Genomic DNA, 27,305 nt, shown 5'->3' on the forward strand with positions numbered 1-27,305 from the left:
CTTGAGAGGACTCCTCATCTTTAAATTACTGATGAATATTTAGCATGGCATCTATAATATGTACTGTTCAGTACTTCTCTAGAGAGTTGCTTTCAGCTTATCTCTTTAGAAATTGGGTAGTTGTGTTAAGAGAATCTTACAACAACAATGTAGGATCTGTGTTGGTAGGCCTTAGGAAGTATTGTGAGCATATGATATAATTCATTTTGATTTTCTCAGTTGAGCACTTTTATTAATTTTAAGGTTAGCAGTCTTCAGTTCAAAAACATTTATTGAATTGCATTTGATTTTGAATTAGAAATCCATGCTAGGCTACACTGTAAAGTATAGGTACCTGGGAAGGAAATTAAAGAAATTGAACAAATTATGTATGCATAGGTATGAATATGTCACAATCCCACTTTTTTTTTTTTGTCAACAGACCTTTATTTTTATTTACTTGTATGTAGTGCTGAGAATCAAACACATACTAGGCAAGTGTTTTACCGCTGAGCCAGTCCCACTATTTTGTATGATTATAAAGTACCAATAAAATTATTAATAGAAATTTATTAAAAATCATGATCCTTATATTTACAGGTATTCATTGTAAATATATTTCAACTCCAGAATAGACCAGAGAATTTTTTTTTTCTTGTAGTGGTGGGGATTGAACCCTGGACCTTGAGTGTGCTAGGACCTTGAGTGTGCTAGGCTCTATAACTGAGATACACTATAAACCCCACTGCACCTTTTTTTTTTTCCTTGCATGCTTTTAAAATGACTTGTTTCACTAATGAGAATTGTTACCTAAATTAACATAATATTGTTTAGACAGTTTTGTTTGGAAAAAACAGTTTTGTTTCTAACATACTCATTCACAAAACTATTTCATCTACTCTTTTTTTAAATCTTAATATGTTTATTTATTTATTTATTTAAAATATTTATTTTTTAGTTGTTGTTGGACACAATACCTTTATTTATTTATTTTATATGGTGCTGAATATTGAACCCAGGGCCTTGCATGTGCTAGGTGATCGAACCTAGGGCCTTACTTGTCCTAGGTGAGTGCTTTATCGCTGAGCCACAACCCCAACCCCCTAATTCTACTCTCTTGAATAATTTCTATTTCAGTTATTTCAAATTTTCACATATTTTCTTCTGCATTATTTAATTTGCCATTAGTTCCATTTAATATATTTTTCATTTCAGATGCTACATATTTCATATCTAGAAATTCCATTTATTTTTTTAAACTTTATTTTCTTTCCTTTATCATAATATTTTTTCTTGAAATTCTTAAGTTATGTTTTTGTTATTTATAAGTGCTGTTTCAAAGTCCTTGAATTCCCTAATTCTGTTATCTGAGTCTTCAGTTTTCCTCTAGGTATGGATCATATGTTTCTACTTTTTTTGCATAAGTGGTAATTTTTTAAATATTTTTTTTAGTTGTTAATGGACCTTTATTTTATTCATTTATTTATATGTGATGCTGAGAATCGAACCCAGTGCCTCACACATGTGAGGCAAACACTCTACCACTGAGCCACAACCCCAACTGGTAATTTTTGATACAGTGCTGGACATATCGAATTTTATCTTGTTGATTTTTACATTTTTGTTGTAGTTTTTAAAAGAATGTTAAGGGTCTAAGAGTGTAGTTATATAGTTCAGTGGTAGAGCATGTGTTTAGCGCATATAGGGCCCTGAGTGCAATTTTCAGTGTGCGTATGCGTACACATTCTCACACAGACACACACACACACACACAGAGTTGGAGTTTGTTCTTGCATGCAATTATTTATGAGTTTGATATTTATGGGGCTTGCTTTTAAGCTTTGTCAGAGTAGGTCTAGAGTTGCTTTTCTTATTGTCTAGGATGAATTTAATCCCACTCATAAGGCATGATACTTCTGAGGACTCCACTTAACGCCCTGAATATTATGAAGTTTTTCCACTGTAATTAGTGAGAACATGAATTATTTCAGCCTTCAGTGACCTCTAGGAATTATTCAACCTCTTGTGTCCCAATAAGTGTCTCCAATTCCCAGAGTACTTTTTACTCAGGCATGAACTGATAAACACTCACACAAAGAATCTGTGTTAGTTTTCCATTGCTATGACTAAAATACCCGAGAAAATAAATTTAAAGGAGGAAAGGTTTGTTTTTGCTCACAGTTTCAGAGGTCTCAGTTCATGGTCAGCAGGCTCCATTGCTTTTGGCTTATGGAGAGGCAGATACACCATGGTAGAAGGAATGATTAAAACCTCTCACCTCATGGCAACCAGGAACAAGAGAGGAAGGGACTGGGGATAAGATGTAGTCCCCAATGCCCCCAATGACCCTCTCCCTTCAATTAGCTCCCCATCCTATAGTTTTTACCACCTTCCAGTAGTCCATTCAGCTTGGAAACTGCCTGTGAGGTGGGCCATCATAGAGCTTATCTCATAGGTTATCTTTCTTCAGGGAAGACAGTCCTTTGTTACCTGCTGTCCACTGGCTGAACATATATTTTGAACAATGCTCAATTTGTTTAGGATAGTAAAACAAATCTGGTTCCTGTTACTCCTTCTTGGATATAAGTAGAAGTTAATGCAGCTTTATATGCTGAGAAATGATCCAGAACTTTCAGGCTTTTTAATGTATATGTTGCTAAGTATTAAATTATAGCATTATTATAGTATTAAATTATAAAGTAGTTTATTTTGTGAGTTTTAATTTTATTCACAGGTCAACTAAATTTTTTAATATATCAGATGTCAAAATTTCAACAGGTTTTTTTTTTATTGTTAATTCAGAGTTTCAAGTAGCCCTCTCATAATAATGAAGTTGATTGATAAAAGATAATGTTTATACATAGAAGTTCTTAATGGTTAAAAATTTGTGCCCAAACATTCCTATTAACTTTAAGAATATGTGATTTATTTCTCAATTCTTGAGTTGTTATTTTTAAAAAGACTTTCAGTTTTAGATTTGAAGAGCAAAGTATGAGCCGGGCTCATACTTTTTTACAGAAAGAAGTGAGATTAAGTTTGAGTGAGAATGAGTGGAGTTATAATTATATCAATTAAGACTTTTGGTAAGATCATTATAATTATAAATATTACAACTAGTAACTATTCACACACTATAATTCATAGTCATTTAAATAATGGATATTTTCTTTAAAGATTTACTCAGGGATTTCCAAATGGTCTCAGTTCATCATACTCTACATATATCAGTAATGATTTCATGGTGCTTCAAGGCAGAAAGCAAATACCTAACAGTTCTATTGATTATTAATGTTCTCACAATTTAGTGGCCATTGCCAATGTATATATAAATTGAAAGAAAAATATTTTAACTTTACTCTTATATGATCAGAATTGTTTACTAATAGGATGTGTGAGCCTTTTTAGTATTGGACAACTTCTCAAACATTGGAATCAAGTTGATCACTGCCATTATTATTTCCTATTTCATATTGCTTTTTGCTCTCTGTTTTTTGTCACAACAGTCATTAAAAACCCAGTTTCGTAAAGCTATGATGTCATGAAAGGAACGTAGTGCAATTTAACATTGAAATCCTGAACTTAGCTATAACCTATGCAGTGTTCAACAGATGCCAAATTTTGTTGTGTTTCACTCAAATATTTAAAATATCCCACTGTGTCCTTCTGTGTTTGCTATAGCACTCCTGGGAGCATTGGCACACATTCTGGATATTGTGGGAATAACTAATTCTTTTCTAATGTTCATCACTGTTTTATATGGAGTTCTGGCATGATTGATGTGCTAATTTCTCTGTTTTTAACTAGCATCCTTTTTGATCAGAAGAGTTTCTTAAGAGACTGAGTTAGTAATGGTGAAATAAAGGAATCATGATATTTGTCTTGATAGAAAAGTGCTTATAGCAGAGTTTTCTTGAAAAAGTTATTGAATAAATTGTTTTATGTAGCATGTTTACACATAATCTGAAATACAAAGAGAAATAGTAAAATATTGAAACACAATATTAAATGAGATAAAAATAAAGGAAGATATTACTGTGCAAGGTAATATAAACAAAAAATAAGGTGAAATTTATTGTGAAGCTGTAATAAGGAAAATAACTAAAAGCTGTTTGTGCTGTTATTGAACTTTATGGTGTCAATTTTCTTGTAGTGGATTAGGGATGTTGCTAATTGATCATGAAAAATATCTGTCCATTCAAATGCACTAAATTGTATTATGACACAAAATGATTTTTCAGAATGGTACATTTGTAAGGAAGTATATTCTAAATCTCAGGGGAAATATCATTCCTGTATAATATTATAAAGATACATTTACACTTCATATATTCATAACATATTATGGAACAACCACAATTTTGTTATCTTTTATTTATCCATGGTTTATTATGGATGATACACAGTTCTTAGTGTTTTCCATGTATTGATTGAATTTTTCCAGTGGTCCTGGGAGATAGTTCCTATTGTTATTCCCACTCTACAGATGAAGGATCTGAGGCATAGAGAAATTAAATAATTTGTCCAAATTTACAGAGATAATGAATGGTAGAGTGAGAATTTGAAATCCTGAAGTAGAGTTCCAGGGCTTCTGTTTTTAACTACATTTTGAGGGAAGTATGAGCTTTTACCTGAGTGTTAGCCAGACAATTAGGAAAAAAGAAGGCACGTAAATGTGACCCAAATTTATGTTAAGATCCTAGCTGAGTCATTTATTAATAGATTGAGTCAGTTAATTTCTTTTAAGAGAATATCTTGAAACTTTGAATGATGGAGTAACATATATGTAGTAGCATTTTATTCCATTAATGATGTAGTGAATTCAAGATTAAAATTGGAATGTGTTTCATGATGACTTCAAGGAATTGGATATTAGCAAGTAGTTAACTGGAAGCTAGGTTTGTTGGAGAGGTCAACAACAATGACGTGGAAAGTACACAACTATGCCGAGTCATAATTCTGACCTATAAATATTGCTGGAAATGAAAACTATTTGAATTAGCAGCCAGTGGTATAACCCTTCCCTTGTATCTTTTGCTTTGCTCCTTAAATAAGGCTATTGTTTCTTCTTTTCTGACATCATTTCTCATCTTAGCACAAAATATTTGAGCATTCTGTTGTTATTTATTTTTTGTTATCTTGAGTCTTCTTTAAATTTCTGTAAGTTTTTAATGAGATTTTTAAGTCCTAGTTTTCTATAGATTATATATGGCTTGTATATATATAGGTGCTTAAAAATCCTTTAAATTTAAAATTATTTACTGACTATATCCTACAATTCTACAGACTGCATGTGGGGAGAGAGGATCAGGGGAAGGGAAAAAAAGCACTTCTCATGAAAGTAGTTCTGGTAAAAAATCTAATCATTGGCTTTGGAGAGTTCTTCCCAACTGTCTTATTTAATGAAGATGTTCTTGTTCCTATATTTATCTGTGTCTCAGCAATTTTTTTGTAGTGCTTGTTAATTTAAAGTGTACTTTTTCTATGACTAAGGTTTTGTTTGATCATGCATGAGAATCTCTTATAATTTTGTGTAAAGTCAGAACTTCTGGAGGTCTATATAAGATTAAATTTTATTGTAAGGAATTTTGAAACTGACAATAGCTAAGGATGGGTAGGAGTACAGACTTAGAAGTCATATAGATCAGGGTTTAAATACTTAAATATTTTTTTGACCTCCTTAAACTCTCTAGATCTATTTCTTTTAAAATAAAAATTTAAAAGTGTTTTTTAAAGGATTAGAGAAGTGTACATAAAACTTTTAGTTCAGAACTTGCTTTCTAATAGGCATTCAGCTATAATAATGTTCTCTCAAGTGATCAGAACTTCGATCAGAAGATGTGTGTGGATTGACATTTTTAATTTTAACCATTGAGGACTTATCAAAAAAAAAAGACTTGATTATGTGAATATTTATTTCATCAAGTTGAGGATTCATTTAGGAGGGTCTTGAGCTATAACAACTCACCCATGACCTCTATAAAATTATGATTTACCAACATCTGGTTTGAGATTGGAGTATCTGCCTGTTAAAACTGCTTCATTGGAAGTTCTGCCATTCACCTGAGGTAAAGTGATACAGAAGAGAATCTAAGCTAGAAAGGTGAATATTTTGCCATCTTTATGGATGGAAAAATCTAAGATCCAATTTAACTATTTTAAAAATGGAGAAATTTTGCACATTATCCAGTGTAACTGCTTAAGACTTAACTCTAACATCTGGAAAAAAGTTAATTTTAATGATTTGTGATAATGAAAACTGACTGTAGAGTTAGGTTAATTGTTTTAGAATTTTGGCTTGCCATTTGTGTGACTCAGGGAAAAACATTCCTTTTTCTATGCCTTAGTGTTTTTTTTTTCCTGTAAAATATAATTAAGAATAGAGTTGTTTGAGTTAATAAATGTACAGGGAATGTAATACTGCCTAGGAAATTGAAAGTGTATTATTATTTCATTTTACAACTTAAGTTCCTTATTAGTTTGTTTATGTAGTCTTAAGAAAAGTCAATTAGCATCTTCTATGTAATAGACTAGACTTCCAGAGTAACTTTGTTTTTTTTTTTGTTGTTGTTGTTGTTCTCTTTTTTTCAATATTATTTTAAAGCGTTACTTATTTATTTATTTTTATGTGGCGCTGAGGATGGAATTCAGTGCCTCACACATCTTAGGCAAGTGATGTAACACTGAGCTACAACCCCAGCCCTTAACTTCACTTTTTTGATGTTATTATTAATTAATGTTACATTTTATTTGCAGTTTATTGATCCTAAAATTAATGTATTTTGTACTTGAATTAGAAAACTTAACGTATTTCTAAATCTCAAATTGCCATTAGGATTTATCAAAGATAATTTATTTTTTACTTATAAATGTTTTAAATGAATTTTATGTAAAAACTGCTTTATTTTCCTACTAGTTTTTAGTTCTAAATGTTGCATCTTTATATAAATCTCGGAGACATAGTTTGATTCATTTTTAATATTCTGTACTTTTGATTAGACTTTCTTTTAATTTTTTCTTATACTTATTCTCCTATTTTCTGTTGCCAATCTATCCCTTCTTTTCTGGTCTAGAAATGAAAACTCAATCCTGGAAAATGGCAATCATAGAAGGAAATATAATGGGCAAGATAATGTTCAGTTTTTCTTGTTTATATAGGATGTATATGCTATATCCTTGAAATACTTGTATTTAAAGATTTAATGTCATAGAAAAATGAGAGATTATCTTACATTTATATTTGGAGTTAAAAAGTTTAGATTCTTGATAAAAGCAGGCTGTTACTATAGGTTATGCTATATTCACTCATCACTGGGAAAACGTCTCTGATGCTCCAATTCCACTCCTAAACACATGGGTTGCACAGCTGCTGTATGGTTGTACACTGTCCCATGTGTATTAAGCCAACACAGCCTGTGAAGAGGTTGCATTTTGGAGCATGGTAGTAGCATGGCTGGTTGGAGACCCCTGAAGTGTTGCTGCCAGAATTCTGCCATCTGGCAACATTGCTGCTAGGTTGTTCCACTCGGGGCATAAATATATTTTTGCTGAGCATTTTTCCTTTTGCAATAGTCATGAATGTTCAGGCAGAGATGTGGATGGATGGTCATGGGTACTAACATAAAGATGTTTAATTGGAACTACTCTAATGTTCCAGGTGAGAAAACATGCAATAAAGTGTAAAGAAATACATTTGAAATTTTACTATAGGTACAAGAAGCTTGACAAATAATCTTTAACTTTTATGAAGACCTTTGAATTAAAGAATTGTGAGAATACAGTGAAGCATAGTTACCCCCAAAATTTAGCCTTTTAATACATGGAGGAAGGCAATACAGAAGCATAATTTTTGTTTTAAGGTAAAATAATCATGACTTGACTTCATTTAATGGAAATTTATTGTAGTTTCATTAAACATCCCCAAAACATTGAACATAAGTCAACATTTCATGGAGATGAAAGTATTACGCTGCTTGCATGTGTGCATATCTGCATATTGGAGCACAAAATATTGACATGATAATTGCAGTCAAGCCTGAGTGAACAGTGGCCTGTGGGAATTCAGCTGGTGTTGTACCAACTGGATGGCTGCTCAGGACACAGTATGAAATGCAAGGTGCAAGTTAGCACTTTATTCAGCACAGGCAGGCATCATTTAAAAATCCTTGGGGGCAACCCTGGTGATGTGCAGATGTTAAAACAGTCTGTTCTGAAGTGCTGATATTTTTGAACACTGCAAGAGACTTCTAAATTCTGGGTGAAAAAAATATTTGCACAGTTACTAAAGTCATATAAATACACAATCTTTTCCAACTCCTTTATGAATGTTCTACATAATAAATGTTGGGTATGTGCAGAAATATCTGGCTATGTAGTTAAAAGAAACAAGAAAATCAGGAAATTGTCATTTAATTTCCAACTTTAAAACAATATGTTATTCTTTGAGTTTCAACTTGATACATTTAGAAATTAACTGATTACATAAGAGTTCAATAATATTGTTTAGTAATATATTAAATCCAAATACTTATTTTCTTTTGAATTATTATTTCTTTGCTTAAAACATTCACCAATATGCCATAAATTATGATCCAGATTCTACTTTTATTTTGAATCTTAATCTGAACCTACCTGATTGAACAAGGGAAAAGTATGTCATTTTTCATGTGTGAGGCTGATTTCTTTTAGTTTTAAATATTTATTTTATTTTAAAAATAAAATATAATATGTATAAATTCTGGATTATAAAATAAAGACTAATTTATGTACCAATGCAAACTAACTATATTAAGTAGATATAAACCTTTAAAATATTTTATACCAAACTTTATATGTATTAGGATTTGTTGCATTATTTTTATTCAGAGTACTAGTGGTATTTCCCCCCCAATAATTGTTTTTTACTATGGAGTAAAGTGTGTCTGTAAAATATTTTTATAACTCTTTTTCAAGTTTAAGTGTATTATTCTGGGTTCCATACTGGTAATTCATTATATATAATCAAGATTGGAAAATGGCTATAAAATACTTAATGAATAAAAGGACAAAGCATTTCATGAAAATATTCTCATTTCCCTTAACTTATGTTTTTATTTAGAATCTAAATATTTATTACAAATTCAGAATGTTTTAAAGGCAAAAGCCCATAATATCCATAAAATCTTCATTTTAATTAATACTGAACTCAAATGAGAGAATAGTCCAATAAGCTTTATTTTGTGAATTATTATCTGTTAATTAAGAATAATCAACTTCAGTAAGATTTGTTTTTCCATTTTCTTTGTTTTTAAATTCATACCAATATCATTTTCCCATTTATAGTTAAATGTTTCTTTTAGACTCTAATATTTCATTCTGACATCTCATTAAAAATGGGCTCAAACCCAGAAAATACGATCCTGTCATATTGTATAATATATGGCATGGTGTATAACACAATAAATTTTTGTTTCTTAATGATTTAGAATAATTTTTCACTTTTTTGAATTTAGAAAAATGGCAGAAAGTTAGCATGGTAATTCATGTGGCCAAGGATGGCAATGTTAAATATTTAAATGGGTAGTACTCTTGGGAATAGTGATTGGCGCTTTAAACTTGTACACATTTGACAGCCTTTCTTCACTTCATTTTTCATCCTAAAGAAGTCTGCAAATATTCTTAGCTCACATCATTATTGCACATCAGTGGTTCTAATTAGTTAAACAGGAGTTTGTCTCAGTCATTGATCATCATCAACTTCTTGACAGTGTCTTTTTTTGCAGGGGCGGGGGTGGAGAACCTTTTTTAATGTCTTGTAAATATATAGAATATGTCTTAATTGAATTTTTCAGATAGGTTGGTGATTTTTAAACTTGAAAAAACCTTTTTTTTATCTTATTGTTCTATGTAAAAGATACTGTATACATGTTGTAGCAGTTTTCTCTTGGGAACATTTTTCTGTTGTGAAAATATTAGAGATCCCATACCAACAGGAGGAGCTGCGGGACAAATTTCCATAAAGATTTTGAGTTGTGATTATTTTTTTCAGTTCAAAATTTAAACACTATATCACTTTTAGGGTTGTTCAATTATAAAATGTCACAGGTATGTTTTTAAAGTTTATATTTTATATGATGTTTCTATTTAATTTGTAAACTGTTTATAAACAGCATTGGATCATTCACAATCTATTGACAGATGTGTGAGTTATTGGACTTTCAGATGTTAGTGTGCATCAGAATCACTTGAGGCCTTGTATGACTTCTGTAAGAAAATACTATAGATTGGGTATCATAAATAACAATTATTTCTCACAGTTCTGGAGTCTGGGAAGTCCAAATTTAAGGTTCCAGCTGGTTTGGTTCCCAGTGAGAGCTCTCTTGCAAATGGCTCCCTTTTTGCTGTATCTAACTTATATAATGGAGAAAAAGATCATCTCTATAGTGTTCCTTCTCCTAAGTGTGCTTACTCATTCATGAGGACCCTGCCTTCATCACCTAATTACCTCCCAAAGGTTTTGTCTCCAAATACTGTCATTTGGAATTATTAATTTTGGGGGAGAAACAAACATTTAGTCTAGAGCACCTTGTTAAACATAGGTTACTGGGCCCCCTGCCTTCAGAGTTTCTAATCTGGGGTGAATCTGGGGTGGGCTGCAGAACTTGTATTTCTAACCTAGTTGATGTTGATGCTGCTGTTCTGGCAATCTATACTTTGAAAACCACTGATTAGACTGTATGTGTGTTATATTGCACATACTTCTATCATAGAGAAATCACCCTATTTCAAATTCATCTGAGTGATATAATAATGCTTTTGTTTGGGTTTTATAGTATATAGTCTACTTTTATTCTTATCTTATTTAAAATAAACCCTAGAATTGATTTTGGGATTGCAGACTTATGATGGAAGAGTAGATTAGAAAAACTGAAATGGGGACCATGGTGCATGCCTGTAATCTCAGTGCTGTTGAAGACTGAGACAGGATCTCAAGTTTGAGGCTAACCTCAGCAATTTAGCGAGGACTTAAACAACCCCTGGGTTCAATCCCTAGTACATTAAAACAAAACAAAACAAAAAACTCTGTAAATTAAACTAATGAGGAATTTCCAACTGGAGTTAATACCTTGATTTTTTTCAACATGTATCTTTGTCCTTAAGTAAATCATACCATGCTCTGCATTTTGATATTTGGTTATTTTTGTTCATCTATTTATTCCTCAAGTGAATTTATAGTATTTTCCTGCAATACTAATGATTTTATAATGGAAAGTTAAAAATACCAATGATAATGTCAGGGTATATATCAGTGACAAATGATAGACATTTACATATATATATATATATATATGTGTGTGTGTGTGTGTGTGTGTGTGTGTGTGTGTGTGTGTATGTAAAAGAACATATATTTTAAATATAAAATATTTTTGTAAAACAATAAAAGACTATAAAGTATAAAATAAAAAGGGTATTAATTTCCAAAAGTATGTCAAATTTCACTATTTACAGAAGAAACACAGGAGGAAGCCCAGTTAAAGACAATGGATTGTAATTTTGCATGAAATTTGATATTAATGTATAGTATAAAGAAAATGACTAATAAAGCAGGATAAAGTGCAAATAGTAAAGAAGTAGTAGTAGTAATTCATATTTGAAAAATTTCCAACATAGTTTGTTACACAACTTGTTTAATGTGCTCCTTCATTCAGAGTGTTAAAGGTGACTATAGAAAAAACCCTCGACCATGATGACACTGTTCTTTTATAAATTTTTAGCCATTGTGGTGAAGTAGTCTTAGTATTATCTCTGTGGTCTCCTATTTTTTCTTGACCTAATGACTATCCTAGTATCTCAGCATATTTTATTCTTCCTCTCTTCTAAGCTTCCTGCACTTCTTTTTCATTCTCACTTTGAGCTGATAGATACCCTTGCTTTCTACTCCACTGAGAAAATATTCTTATGGGAGAGAGAACTTTTTCTCCTCTTAACTCCAACTACTAATATATCTGAAGGTATACTCATATTCTTTTTATTTCATTGTAAGAACTATTTATACTCATCTAAATCCAAATAAACTGCATTTGTCGCTATCTGAATTGTTCATGTCATTATACACATTTGCAATCTATCTTTGAATCAAATAAAACGCCCTCTCTTTTGATCTCCTATTTCCCTTGAACTATTGTTTTATTCTGCTGCTTTTTAAATAGAAAAATTTCTCTGAAGAGGAATTTTCACTATCTTCATTTTTTTCTTTGCATGTTGAACTCATTCCAATTAAGTTTTCATACCCATCATTCTCCTAAAACAGTTCTTGTTAAGATCATCAGTGACCTGATATGTCTAAATTAAGAAACCCATTTTCAGTTGTTATCTTCTAAAGCATCTACAGCATTTAACATAGTTGACCATTCCTTCTAAAAATACTTCATTCACTTACATCTCTTGATTCTCCTCTTAGACTACTGGCTTGGCTGTCTTCTTAGTATCATTTACTGAAAGATTTTCCCTCATGTTCATAATCTATAAATGTTGAAGTGTACCAGATTAACTCCTCAGATTTATTTGTTCAAAATAACACCTGGATAATATCATCTACTCTTATGATATATTTGGATAAAGTGCATTTGAATGACTCCTAAAGTTGTATCTTTAACCTTAACTGCTTTATTGATTCCAGACTTGTCAAACTGCTTACTTCCCTTGGATGTTGACTAGAACACCTCAAATTTAGCATGTACAAATCCCAAATCAGTGTCCAACTATTTTCTGCTCTATATTTAAAATCATATTTATTCCATCCTTCTAGTTGCCCAGGCAAAAAAGCCTTAGAGACATTCTTGACTTTTCTCTTTCTTTTACATGTCTAAAGCACTAGGAAATCCTGTTAGTTCTACCTTCAGAATATCTAGAATTTTATCAGTTTTCAGTATCACCACACTTACTGTCTTATTCATTTCACCTGTGTCTTTCCTCTGGGGTATTGCAATTGCTTCCTAATAGCTTTTCTTTCCATCCTTGACCCTTACAGTCTGTCCTCAACCTGAATAACTAGTATGATACTCATAAACTGTCAATTTGTAATATGTTATTTCTTGGCTCAAAACTGTCCTGTGCTCTACTGTTTCACTTAAAATCAGATTCACATTTCATGGGGCTTAAAAGGGCACATATTATGCCCAGTGACCAATTTGTTCTCAGCTACCATTCACTTGTTCACTCTACTACAAATATATTTACTTCTTTGCTGTTCTTTGAATATATCAATTATAGTAGTTCCTCTGTTTCCCCTTATCTGTGATTTGGCTTTCCATGGTTTGAGTTACCCATAGTCAAGTGTGTTCCCAAAATATTAGTAGAAAAATCCCAAGAATAAACATAGAAACCACATTTATATAACTTCTATTATAGTTACATTAATATAATTGTTTTAGGGCTGGGGTTATGGCTCAGCGGCAGAGCACTTGCCTAGCACGTGCAGGACCCGGGTTTGATCCTCAGCACCACATAAAAATAAAGGCATTGTGTTATGTCCATCTACACCTAAAAAATAAATGTTTAAAAAATAATTGTTCTATTTATTTTTAGTTATTGTTAATCTCTCTCTGAGCCAAATTTATACATTAATTTTATGATAGATATGTATGTGTAAGGAGAAAAACATCATATATAGAGTCTGGTGTTATCTTGTGATTTTGGGCATCTATGGAGGGTAGTTTTTGGAACACAGGGCCTGTGGATAAGGGATGTGTTCTATTCTGTATGTTCAGTGTCTTTGTACTTGAATCTAGTCTGGTGGTTTGAAAAAACTTCTCTCTGAGATCTGCATGACTCTCACTTCCTTTCTTTAGATCTTTACTCAAATATTAAAGGGAGTCATTTGTTAAGCTTGCTTTACAAGTTTGCTTTCTCTTCCTTTCACTTTACTTGGGAATGAAAGGAAGCTTATTGCCATCACTTTCTTAGCTATCCTAATTTATTTTCCTTATTATACTTATAGCCATTTGACAGGCTATGTATTCACTTATATATCTTTATTTTCAGTATCTCTTTACTAAAATATTAATTTCATGAGGTCAATCTTTTGGTATTTTGTTTTCTGTAGTGTCTCTAATCCCTGGGCCAGTGCATGTCTTACAATAAATGCTCAATAGATATTATTGAATTGTTATTCTTCCCTTTATGTTTTACTATTACTTCTCTTTTTCTCTGTAGATATTTTATGGTTGCCACTGATTTGTCAACCTCACCCAGAAACCCTTCATGAAATAGGCTTTATATTGGTAACTTGGGGCTCTTGGTCAACAGTGACATAGAGGTCTGCTGTATTTAGTGCCTCAGCAACAGGGTACTTTGGTCCAATCCCTGAATGGGGTGCCATATCTATTATAAACTTTTGCCATTTTAGGCTTTCATGAAAGTCTTAGTTCCCAGCAAGTGTATTCAGAAGCTTTCTGCAGTCTCCTTTCCTGAGTTATGAACTCCACCCTAGGCTTACTTTCAAATTATGAGCTTGATTATTCTTCGACATATGAGCAAGGCAATTTGTTTTTCATTATTTCCAGAAACCAAGCTCCTTTTCACTTCAGCCCACATCTGGACCTGGAGGATAGCAAATAACCTCTTCATCCCCATTCATAGCTTTGTATTTCTGCTTAGTTTGTGATCCTCAGGGTCGTAGCTATGTTTCTTTACTTTTTTTCTTTCTTCCTTGTCTGTAAATTCTATGATATATGGGTGATTTAGGCACAGATTCCTATTTTCTTTACCTATTTATAAAGTTTGTTTTTTTTTAATTATGACTCTGTGTCCAGAAGATTTCTTATCATTTTTGATATAAATTAAACAGTATCAGCTTGATTATATAATCTCTTCCAATCTTTGTTCCTTTTCCTTCTCCTCCTTTGCATATTTAAAGCTTTCTATTTTAAAATGATTATCATTATTTACATGTATTGTAATTTTCTATTTCCCAAAGGATTATGCTTTGATTATACAATTACTATTTAGTTTAGGTAGTAGTATTTTCAGAGGCTAGGAATGTATAAGAAGTTGTCAAAAATTAAAAAATTCTACTCATAGAATATTGATAATTAGTAAATCTGTCTCTCCTTTGAAAATCCTACTTTAAAAATGATACTATTTTATTCTAATCTAATTACGTGTATAAAATGCCTATATTACTATGAATATGTTTACTTTTTATTGTTAGTTAGTTTAAAAGTGATGACCTTTTGGTCATTGCATTCAATGTTAAACAATATATACATTTTTGATGATATACATAAATTTGGAAATGAAACTGTTCTTTTTTTTTAAAGAGAAAGAGAATTTTTTAATATTTATTTTTAAGTTTTCAGTGGACATAACATCTTTATTTTATTTTTATGTGGTGCTGAGGATCGAACCCAATGCCCTGCGCATGCCAGGCAAGCACGTTACCGCTTGAGCCACATCCCCAGCCCTGAAACTGTTCTTTTAATATGAAGTTGTTTTGGTTGTCAGCAGTTGTAAGTTGTTGTCATTTGCCATATGGTTTCTGATTAATTCTGAAAGGGCTGTCAACCCAAGATAATTTAATTTCTTATCTCTTAAAGTGATATTCATTATCAGGATATGAATATTTAAAGGACTAGTTAGAAATTATGATTAATAAACTATTAATTTTTTTTCTTTCTAGAGAAAAACAAAAATCTGAAGCAAAAGACAGAAAAGTTCTAGAAATTCTGCAAGTCAAGGATGCTAAAATACAAGAATTGGAACAGGTTAGTGTTATAATAAAATGTTTAAAAAATCAATATATTTACTTCAGGTAGTAGATTTTTTTTTTTTTTTAGTTGTAGTTGGTCACAATATCTTTATTTTAATTGGTTTTTATTTTTATGTGGTGCTGAGGATTGAACCCAGCGCCTTGCATGTGCTAGGTTCTGCTGGGCCACAACCTCAGCCCCCAGGTAGTAGATCTTTAATACTATTAATTTTTTGCAATAATGTTCATTAAGAATATCCAGGTGGTTACATTAAAGCATTACTATTTTGAAATCACTGTAGTGAGTCTATTTTTATATTGTGCATATAGCCTATTCTTTGTTTTCTGAATTAGTAGGCTAAGATATATATTTGTTTAAACTTTTAGGTAATGTGAGTTTTATAGTAGTATTTACCTATTATTTATTGAATTTTGTCTTTTATTATTAGCACTCATTAACCTGTGAAACTTATAAATATGCGTATGGTATTATTTGTATAAAGGATGAACAACAACTTGTATAAATCTATTTCATCATTTGAAAATGTGTATTTTTGAATTAGTTTAAGCCTATATTATATATATAATCAGCAAGTTATACAATTTAGTTAATATGTGATTAATTATGTGTAACTGTATAAATTGGTATAGTATTATTGCAACAGTGTGTGTGGGCAGTGCTTCTAAGAACCATTTTTTTTAATACCTTTACTTTATTTATTTATTTTTATGTGAGCTGAGGATCGAACCCAGGGCCTCGCACTTGTGAGGCAGGCGCTCTACCGCTGAGCCATAACCCCAGCCCCGGAACCATTTTTAAAATGCAGACGTCTTAAAAGCAGCAGTGAAAGAATCTGTTTTTGGATTAAATAGAAGTAGCTTTTTGGCAACCATGCTGTTCTGATATTTATTTATTTTCTTTCCTAACAATTAAAGGGTCATGGGAACTTGAAGCTAAGATTGGTTATTATTATAAAATTGTTCTATTAAAATTTTGAATGTTGAAACTAACTTCAATAAGACATTCAATTATTTTCCCTTTCTCTACATTCATATAAATTCTACAATGGGATGTATATCCCAATATGACATACTAATTTGACTCTTATATCTTCTATAGAGTTGTTTTAGTTAGCTTTTCTGTTGCTGTGACCAAAATATCAGACAAGAACAACTTACAGGAGGAAAAGTTTATTTGAGGCTAGTGGTTTCAGAGGTCTCTGTTCATAGATGACGGGCCCAACAGAGGAAAGCTGCTTAGTCCATGGCAAGAGTCTGGAAGCAGAGAAGGGATTTGCAAAGAGAAGCCATAGGGAAGTTGCATTCTTTGAGGGCATACCCCCAGTGATCCACCTTCTCTAGTCATACCCCATCTGCTTATAGTTACCACCCAGTCAGTTAATTCAAGCTGGTATAGACTGATTAGGTTATGTGAGAGCTCTCATAACCTCTTCTTTTCACCTGTGAGTGTTCTGAGTTAACAATAGCTTTTGGAGGATTCTTCATACCATAACAAAAGTTGTATTTTCCGTATACAAAATATCACAATTGATACTATAAAAATAGCATTTTAAAAATAACATTTTAATTTGTTTAGAGTTTTGGCACTTTTTTAATATCCTTTAACATTAAGTTTGCAATGCTTTAATGAACATTCTTTAGTTTAATGTAGAAGCTATAGCATTATATTAAAAATATATTGGCTTTCATAAATGATGATTTATTTTCCCCTTTTATTTGCTAAGGGACATTTATTTTAAGTCATTGACTCACACAATTATGGGGTAACAAGTTTGAATTCTACAAGGCCAGCTGGCAGAATGGAGATGCAGTAAAGAGATGATGTTATAGTGCAAATCCTAAGGGAAACGGAAGGTTGAATTCCTTTCTTCTTCAGTAACCATAGACTTTTTTAGGTCCTTCAGTTGATTGGGTATGATTAACCCACATTATTGAGGCTAATCTTGTTTACTCAAAGTCCACTAATTTAAATGTTAATCACATCTTAAAAGTATTTTCATCACAACATCTACATTGGATACTATGAGTACCATAGCCTAGCCAAACTGAAACATAAAGTTAGCCAAATGAGTAAAAAGAACTGATGTAAATAGTCCTTTATCGTGAGGTTTTGTATTTATCACCCTAGGGATTATGCTGTGTCTACTGTTTGTTGTAGTGGTAGGTGTTAGAGATTAAATGTTTCTTTGGTGGCCTTAATTTTGTTTGAATTTCTCTGGACTTCTGAGACTTTGAAATATTTTCTGACATGCATAATTCTTTCATTTGTATTGCCCTTTTATTTTATCAGAGCCCTATTGATGTGGTGGTGAGGCTTGGGGGAAAAGAAGAAGTATTCTATAGTATTATAATTAGGTCTCAGTCTTTTGGTTAAGAGTGCCTCTGTACTTTTACCTACATAATTGCTTCTCCATTTTGTTTCTTTCCTTAGGAGAGCTAGGAAGGCTGGAGGCTGTTGGGGTTAGATATTTCTTTTTTCCAGATTAATTATGCTGTGGCAAAATCCTGTTAGGCTGGGCTCTGGTAAACAGTTTCTCTTGAGAGCAGATCTTATTAAAAAGTAAAGAATGTGCTATATGTTTTTAAATGGCTACTCTTCCTTTCTGCCTGCTGGCAGCAGGAAGGTATTTTTCACCAGTCTTCCCTTTGACAGCCTGATAAAGCTCCTATAGGTAAAACTCATGAAAATGTGCACCTGCCCCCAAAGTCCAGACTCTCTTGGAGTTTTTAACTCTCAAATATGTCCACGTAGTTCCTCCATTAATTAGCTAATTATACATAGGTTTTCCTATCCTGATACTGGTTCCCATGGAGTTTTCTGTTCCTTGTCTTCTGCTTTGGTCAATTATTATTCTCATATCTACTTCTCTCTTCAATTTTGGAAATATTGCTTTGTCCAGTGACCTTACTTCTCTGATGACTCTAAACATTGTGGATTTTCAGTTTGTTTATTTATTTATTTTTCTTTTCTTGTGTGAATGGAGATACAGCTTCCAAGATTACATGCTAAATTAGAAAATGGAAGTCCCTGCATTAGGTCTTTTTTTTTTTTTTTTTTTTTTTTGTACCAGGGATTGAATCCTGGGATGCTTAATCACCGAGCAACATCCCCAGCCCTTTATTTATTATTTTGAGACTTTTTTTAATATTTATTTTTCAGTTTTAGGTGGACACAATATCTTTTTTTTATTTTTATGTGGTGCTGAGAATAGAATCCCATGCCTCATGCATGCTAGGTGAGCACGCTACCGCTTGAGCCATATTTTGAGACTTTGAGACAGGGTTTTGCTAAGTTGCTGAGGCTGGCTTTAAACCTTCGATCCTCCTGCCCTGGCATCCCACGCTGCTGTGATTACAGGCATGAGCCACCATGCTGGGTTTCTATTAGGTTTTTGTTGCTCTACTGAATAATATTAAATAGATTAGCTTATAATTTGTAGATTAGAATAGCAATTAGAATGACAATTCCTTTAGCTTAAGTCTTAACTAGTCAAATTTGTTAGAAAGTTATGATTTTTTTAAAGCCTGTTGCAGCAAAACCTTCATGTAAGTGCCATCAAATGTTGGCACTTGCATTTTTAAAAAATATTGTAGTTGGACACAATACCTTTATTTTATTTAATTTATTTTTATGTGGTGCTGAGAATCGAACCCAGTGTCTCACACATGCTGGGCAAGTGCTCCACCACTGATCCACAACTCCAGCCCCAGCACTTGCATTTTATTGGTAATAGTGTAAAGAATTGCCATACATTTCTTTTATGAAGACTATGCTTTAGCTTTGTCACTGTTATGAAATAAGTGATTTAATAAATTTCTCTTCTATTATTCAACTAAATAACATGACTTTTGATAACTTAGTGTATTGCATTTAATTAAATGACAGTTGCTCTTTAGCATTGTATTTATTTTTTTCTTACCTTTGTAGGAATCTGAGAAATAAATTTTGGTTTTGAATTGCAATTATTTTTCTTAACCCTTTTCCTGTCTTCATTTACCATTATTTTAGTTGTAATTTCATTATTTTCTTAAATTAAAACGTTCCCATCCACTTTGAAAGTAGGTCAGTATCAATAATAAATTAACTATGCTCCAGTATTACCTGGTAAAGTTTTAGGTCTTATGCTATTGTCCTCCCTGCCTCTTCTCCTTCCCCGATTTGTCCTATTATTTTCTTCTTTCTCTATAGATTTATCTTAACCATGATTTGAATTATTCATTTATTGGCTTATCCATATAAATTATTTGTTCCAGACATACTTTCTCTTGTCACTCTGTATGCTTTATGGTTCCTCTGAGCTCTGTTTGTTATTTTAATATTAGTTCAAGCTAGACCATTAAGAATTTGCTCTATCCAGAAAGGTTTGTTGAAAAAAGTTTTATAAAGCTTAATTTTAAAATGATTTTTAACTGTATATACCTGTGCTTTCATTATTTAAAGTAGATCATTAAGAGTACATTTCATTAGGAAAATATGTTGAATTCTACAGACTTTTCAAGCATTTAGCAATTTTCTGAATTAAACTGTGATAAACTGATATTATTCCTCTTCATTAAAATGTTATATTGTATAATCAGTTATGTTATACAGATGTAACATTGTATAACATTACTTTATAAAACAAAGTAACATCTCATTTTGCTTACTTTGCTTATCTCACCATATTGCATAACCGCTTTGTGTAACATTACTAATTATAAAATATATTTACATTTGTAAAAGTATTAGAATGATAGTTTTATTTAACTCACCTTATTCATTCATTCATTTACCTCATTCATTTTATTTGTTTTTCCTTATAAATTACCAAATTCATTAATGCGCTAAACTTTTATTGTTAGTGCTTGTTAAGTTTAGCTCAGTTTAATGGGAAAACCCTGCTAAAACCTTTTTTTAAACACCTTCTTTTTTTTTTAATGCCTTCATTTTATTTTATTTTTTTATGTGGTGCTAAGGATCAAACCCAGTGCCTCATGCATGCTAGGCAAGTGCTCTACCACTGAGCCACAACCCCAGCTCCAAAACCATGCTAAAACTTTTAAGTCAGTTGTTTAGTGTCTGTCTGTCCTAGAATCTAAATAAACTCCAGAAGAGGGACATTCTTCCTTAGAGTAATAGCTGTATAGATGTTTTTAAAATAGTCTTAATGTTTGCATCTTTGAATTTATCATTCAGTATAAATCTCATCTGTAAATTCTTACTAATCCTATTTGAAAGATAAAGAGTATTTAGAGATAATCAGCAAGAATAGATAGTACATTATATGTCAAATGAATCATATAAGAAATGTACAAAGTTAGAGAAGGCAAGAATTATAAAATAGGTGGGCTAGTTGTAGAAACCTTCATGAATGTGAAAGGAGCTGCAAGCTGAATCTTCAAAAAGGATAAGACTTAGATGGGAATAGAAGAATGGACTCTGACTTGTGGATGGGCCATTTATGTTATCTATTTTTATGCTGTTTGAGCAATGTCATACACATTTTGTTATGACCTACTAATTAAACAGGAAATACAAAATTAAAAACTACATTGAGGTTCCATTTATACTTACAGGATTTGTAAAAATCCCTTCAGCCTTCCTCTTAAATGTTGGTGGGGATATAGAGTGATAGGAACTTTTGAAGTGCATATAGCCTATTTCTTAGCAATTTCATCTCTAAGTATATATGATCTATAGAGTGTTTCCTAGACTTTTATTAATGTGACCCTGTCATGACTCAGTATAGACAAACATGGAATGAAAGTTTCATATAATAGTTGTCCTTACTACACCTAATAAACATTCAACAAAATTTATATAAAATGTGAATTTCATAATGCTTAATAAAATAATAATTTCAAATTAAACATTACAAAAATGTAGGCAAAATTTTAACTTATATAGTGTGCCTGTTTTGTATGTTTATTTTTATAGACATCATGTTTTTGCTAAGAATTTGTGCATCTCATTTTGATATTTTCTACTGAATTATATTTCATTTTTTAAAGAAAATGCTGATTTAATGACTGGTTTGACTTAATGACCTATTACTAGATGATAGTTCTGAGTTTGAAAAATACTGCTTGGGAAGAAATCTTACTTATATGTTCCTGGAGATGTTTGAGAGTGTTTATAGCTCTGTTGTTTGTAAAACTTTTTCCCTGGAGTGGAAAACAACTGAAAGATACATTGACAAGAGAGAAATATAGTGTATTTATATCATTGAATCAAAATATATACCACAGTAATCAAACTGAAGCTATGTCCATCAATATGGATCAATTTGGGAATATATTTTGAACAAAAATAGCGAGACACAGAATATGTATACTATGATTTAATGTGTATTCAGTTAAAAAAGAAACTATGTGTTAAATATGCATATTATGTTTTTAAACTATAAAGAAAAATGAGAGAAAGATAAAAAATAGTTTAAGGATAGGGGTTACCTCTGGAGTGGTGGAATAAGAGGTGTTAGAGGGTAAGATATCAAAGATAATGGTTGCATTTCTTAGCTGGATACAAAGCTCCTTTTAAAAAATCTTTTTCTTTATTCTTAACCTACTTGCCACAGATTAATTTTATGTGTGTTTAGTACCTAAACTATTTTAGTAAAAGTAAAATATTAACATTACAGCTTTAAAAAATTAGACATTAGAGCTATCCTTTCTTTATTCCTTAAACTCACCCTCTTTTCATCACATCCCTCAGTCTTACTCTCATATCCATGTCAACCTTAAGTTCTTCTGAGAGGGTTTGATAAAGAATAAATACAGTAGTACAAAATAAATTGATATTTATGGATCAGCATCAATGATAGGTCAGACATGGCATAACTATTAGTTTCTACTGAGCATATTACTTAAAAATAGAAAAAAACTTTCTATTTTGATGTGTCTGCTTCTTCGTTGACAGATGGAGCTGTTGAGTCTTAATTGGAAGCTTCAAATAAGCACGTCAGGCCAGATAGTGTTTAGTTAGTTGAAAGCATGGATGGGTTGACAGAAGTTGATGAAATCTAGAAAAGATTATCAGAATATGAATTTTGGTTTTAGCATGCTAGTTTGAAGTAGCCACAGGCAATCTCAGTGGAAGTATTTTATTGAAAGTTGCAAATATGAGATTGGTGATTGGAAGAGTCTCGGTTGATGGATTACTCTTTCATACAGAGTAATACATGGCAAGAGAAGGGGTAAGTTTTCTGAGAGAAAAGCCATATAAAAAAAGATTGATGCCAAGAATTGAGTCATGGTTACAGCCACCAGTTAGGTATCATTTACATATTGCTGGTGAGAAGAATATTTAGCTAAAAATTATGGCAATCTTCTGAGTATTTTGTGTAGAGAGCAAGGTATTTTTAGTACTGAGACAAACTGCTATTCTTAATTCTTTAAATGACTTACATTTTCATGAGGTGTTTTTTGTGTGTGCTTTTTTAAGTTTTCCAAATGATATTCAAATAAGAGAATAGTAATTCTTATTTTAGTGATACATACATATTTATTATTAGAATGCTTTACTTTTTTTCCCCCTGTTTTGTACTTGAATACTGAAAGTTTGCTTTCTCGGTGTGGCTTAATATTTAGTGTCCAGGTTTTTTTGTGTTCTTCATCTTAAACTATTAAACAGTAGCCCATTTTAATGAAACTGTTAATTATTTGCCTGTTTTAGTTGAAAATCAACGAGCAGGTCATAAATAAGAATTATGATAGACTTTTTTTATGAAAGTTAGTTAATATTATAACATTGTTAAAAATTAAAATCCAAACATTTTCTTAGACATACCAGCTCACAAATAATTTATTTATTTTTCTACAGAAAGAATCAGTACTAAAAGAGGAAATAAATGACCTTCTACAACAGAAGATTTCAGTAGATGAAGAATATACTTTCTTGAGGAAAGAATTCAATGACTTGCAGAAGAAATTTAAAGATAAAAGTCAAGAATATAAGGTGTATTGACTTGAACATAGTTTCATAGGAGTGTTTTTTTTTTTGAAGTCTTGCTTTACCCTTTGTGGCACAGAAAGTGACAAGCTTGGATGAAAAAATTGCCTAAGGACCTGCTGTACCATACAGTTTTCTCACATGCAAAAACTCAGAGAAAAATGCTTTAAAGCTAAGACTCCAAGCTTTATAACTTTCAGATAAATAGTTAATGATGGAAATGGAGCTAAGAAAGTAGGAGTGTGAATATGTGGCTTCTAGTAATTAGATTCTGATGGGACTGGCATTATTAATTGATAAAACCAGGTCTGGGAGGATATATCTGTGTGGGTCTCAAAAATAGCTGGGGACAGCATCAAAGGCAGCTTGATCAATTAATGGGCTCTTTGCAAATGTGTACTCATCAAAGCTGTCATCCAGTGAAAAAATATGACCCATCCACCTGCATGAAAAGAGGCCAATAAAAGTACACAGGTGACCTTGGCCATCAAATATAGAAGAAGCTGCTGTGAGGGTGAAACTGCACAGTTTATATTTGCTGATTAGTTCTCACCTTTTTTGTTGTTGTTGTTGTTTATCGGCCCTTGTGGTACTGTTCTACAGGACACTAAGGAATGTGTACAGAATAAAGAAGAGCAAAACAGGCTGGTTATAAAAAATCTGGAGGAGGAAAATGAGAAATTGAGTACTCGCTGCACTGACCTGTTAAATGACCTGGAGAAACTAAGGAACCAAGAAGCACATTGGAAAAAAGAAAAATATGGCATTGATGCAAAAATAAAGGTACACAATGAGAATGGAATACATACTGCAATTTTGGATTTAACTTCATATAGGAAATTTAATACATGTTATTTTCTTTTAAATAACAAGTTATATATTCAAACCCATCAGTGGGGAGTAGCATTAATTTATATTCTTTCACTTAAGACCCATAGCTTTTTAAAAATTGATGTTGCAAAGCAGGAAACTGACTTCAAACAGTTATCCTAAAATGTAGTAATTAAAAAATAAAGGCTATTGCATTTTGAAATAAAATGTGTTTTTAAAAAACATATTCAGAATCATGAGTTTTGACTTTTTAAAAGGAAGGCTTAAATTCATAAATGAAGATAAAATTTATTGTAATATAATTTTACTTTAAAAATAAAGGGTAATGCCTTCCCCAGAAAACCATTAAAAATACTCATAGATGGTTCTAAAATGGTGCTTTATTTATTTAAAGGGGAGTTATTTATAGTAAAATTTTAATAGAATATAAAAGTTAATAATCTTATAAAATTCTTACATTCTTTTGATCAGTATTTTTCAAAATAATGTGTTTTGGGGGCATTCCCTTTGTATTCAGCAGGTTTTTGCTCATTTATTTTCCAATCAAATGTCAGGTTTCTCTTTTACTATATATTTTATTTAAAATGGCATAAATAAATAAGGCTACAAAAACATGGTAGTCTTTCTATATGTATATATATGTACATAAAAGGAATATAACCAACACATGTATTTATATATCTATTTAAAAATATGTAATTATAATATGGATATGTATGTGCATATGTGCACATGTGTGCATAAATATTTAAGTTAGGGGAGAAGAATATGTCTGAACGTGTGAATCGATCCTTTGCAGATTTTTAAGGGAACACATTGAGTGTTAGTGCACAATCAGAATGACTGAGCCAGTAAGGAAACTGAATTCTGGTGCATTTGTTTTCTTAATTTTTAAATCAGTTTCTGCTACAATACATCCTTTAAAAAAGTTGTTGGTTTGATAAGAGTAGGTGGTAGTGCCTTGTGTTAATTCACAACTACATGATTATTTAATGATAATTTTCACTAAATAATATATGTATACATATAGATAACATGTATATAAAATTGTATATATATATATATATATATATATTTTATATATATATATGTGTGTGTGTGTGTGTGTGTATACATATCATAGAAATTGGGTTCATTTAGGTAAAAAAATCATACCTGCATGGAATTTGATTTGCTCCATTTCAGTTCCTGTTGCCCCTCTTTCCCTTCCCTTCTTCCTTCCTTTATTCTCCTACCTCTACTTTACTGATCTTCCTTTGGCTCATTTATTTATTTATTTTTGTTAAATTTTTGATTTCTACATATACATAAAGGTGGAATTCCCTGTGGTAAATTTATACAAGCACATAGTGTGATTTTGTAAATTCATTTCTGCGTTTCCTTTCCTTCTAGTCCTTGTTAACTCCCTCTCAGTCTCTTTCTTCGACTTCACTGTATTTTTATGGTATTTCTATTCCTCCTCCTCTTTTCCTTATTTTGCTCCAGCTTCCACATACGAGAGAAAACATTTACCCTTGATTTCAGGGTCTGGCTTATTTCACTTAGCATCATGTTCTCCACCTCTATCCATTTACCAGCAAATACCATAATTTCATTCTTCTTTATGGCAGAGTAAAACTCCATTATGCATACAGACCACATTGTCTTAATCCATTCATCTATTGATGGGCATCTGGGCTGATTACATAATTTGATTATTGTGAATTGTGCTGCTATAAACATTAAAGTGACTGTATCATTGTATTTGCTGAGTTCAGATGTTTTGGATAAGTACCAAGGAGTGGGATAGCTGGGTCATATGGTGATTCCATTTCTAGTTTTTTGAGGAATTGCCATCTGGTTTCCCAGAGTAGTTGTACTAATTTGTAGTCCCAAAAAAAAATGTATGAGTATACCTTTATCCCCACAGTCTCACCAGTATTTACTATTATTTGTATTCTTGGTAATTTCCATTCTCACTAGAGTAATATGAAATATTAGTGTAATTTTGATTTGCATTTCCCTAAATGATAGAGATGTTGAGCACTTTTTCATGTATTTGTTGACCATTGTGTTTTTTCTTTTAATAAATGTCTGTTTAGTTCTTTAATTTTTTTTTAATATTTATCTTTTATTTGTACACAATACATTTATTTTGTTTATTTATTTTTATGTGGTGCTGAGAATCAAACCCTGGGCCTTGCACATGCTAGGTGAGCACTGTACCACTGAGCCACAACCCTAGCCCCTAGCCAATATATTAATTGGATTTTTTGGGCTTTTTGATGTTTAGTTTTTTTAGTTTTTTTTATATATTAATATTATGTATACTATATGTATTAATTTCCTGATAGAGGAGTAGCTGACCAAGATTTTCTCCCATTAATATGGGCTTTCTTAACACTCTTAATCATTTCCTTTTTTGCAGAAGCTTTTGAGTTTGATGGCATCCCACTTATTGATTATTGAACTTATTTCTTGAGCTTTTGGGGTCTTGTTAAGAAAGTTGGTACCTGTACCAGTATGTTGGTGGGTTGACTCTATTTTCTTCTAGCACCTGCAATGTTTGTGGTCTAATTCCTAAGTTTTTGATTCATTTTGACTTGACTTTTGCGTGGGGTGAGAGGGATCTGGTTTCATTCTTCTACATATGAATTTTCAGTTTTCCCAGCAGCATTGGTTAAAAAGGCCATCTTTTCTCTGATGTATATTTTTGACACCTTTGTGAACTCACAGATGCTTTTAAGAACATGGATTTGTCCCTATGTTTTCTGTTCTGTCTCATTTGTCTTCACATCTATTTTGATGCCAATGCCATGCAGTTTTTGTTACTATACTTTT

At 31.7% G+C, this 27,305-nt stretch overlaps 1 protein-coding gene across 8 annotated transcripts in view; it reads left to right on the forward strand.

The window, feature by feature from the left end:
* The window catches only part of Cntln (centlein), a 314,434-nt gene that overhangs the window by 48,976 nt on the left and 238,153 nt on the right, over positions 1–27,305 (forward strand). For all 8 annotated transcript variants that reach the window (XM_058586366.1, XM_058586368.1, XM_058586367.1 and 5 more), the window contains 3 exons: positions 15,635–15,719; positions 23,526–23,660; positions 24,258–24,437. In XM_058586366.1, the coding sequence (XP_058442349.1) occupies positions 15,635–15,719; positions 23,526–23,660; positions 24,258–24,437 (400 nt within the window). The remainder of the gene's footprint in view (positions 1–15,634; positions 15,720–23,525; positions 23,661–24,257; positions 24,438–27,305) is intronic.

The sequence above is a fragment of the Marmota monax genome, unplaced genomic scaffold (assembly GCF_021218885.2).
Source record: "Marmota monax isolate L192 unplaced genomic scaffold, Marmota_monax_Labrador192_F-V1.1 WCK01_AAM20220418_F8-fsc00033, whole genome shotgun sequence".
In the NCBI taxonomy this organism is placed as follows: Eukaryota; Metazoa; Chordata; class Mammalia; order Rodentia; family Sciuridae; genus Marmota; species Marmota monax.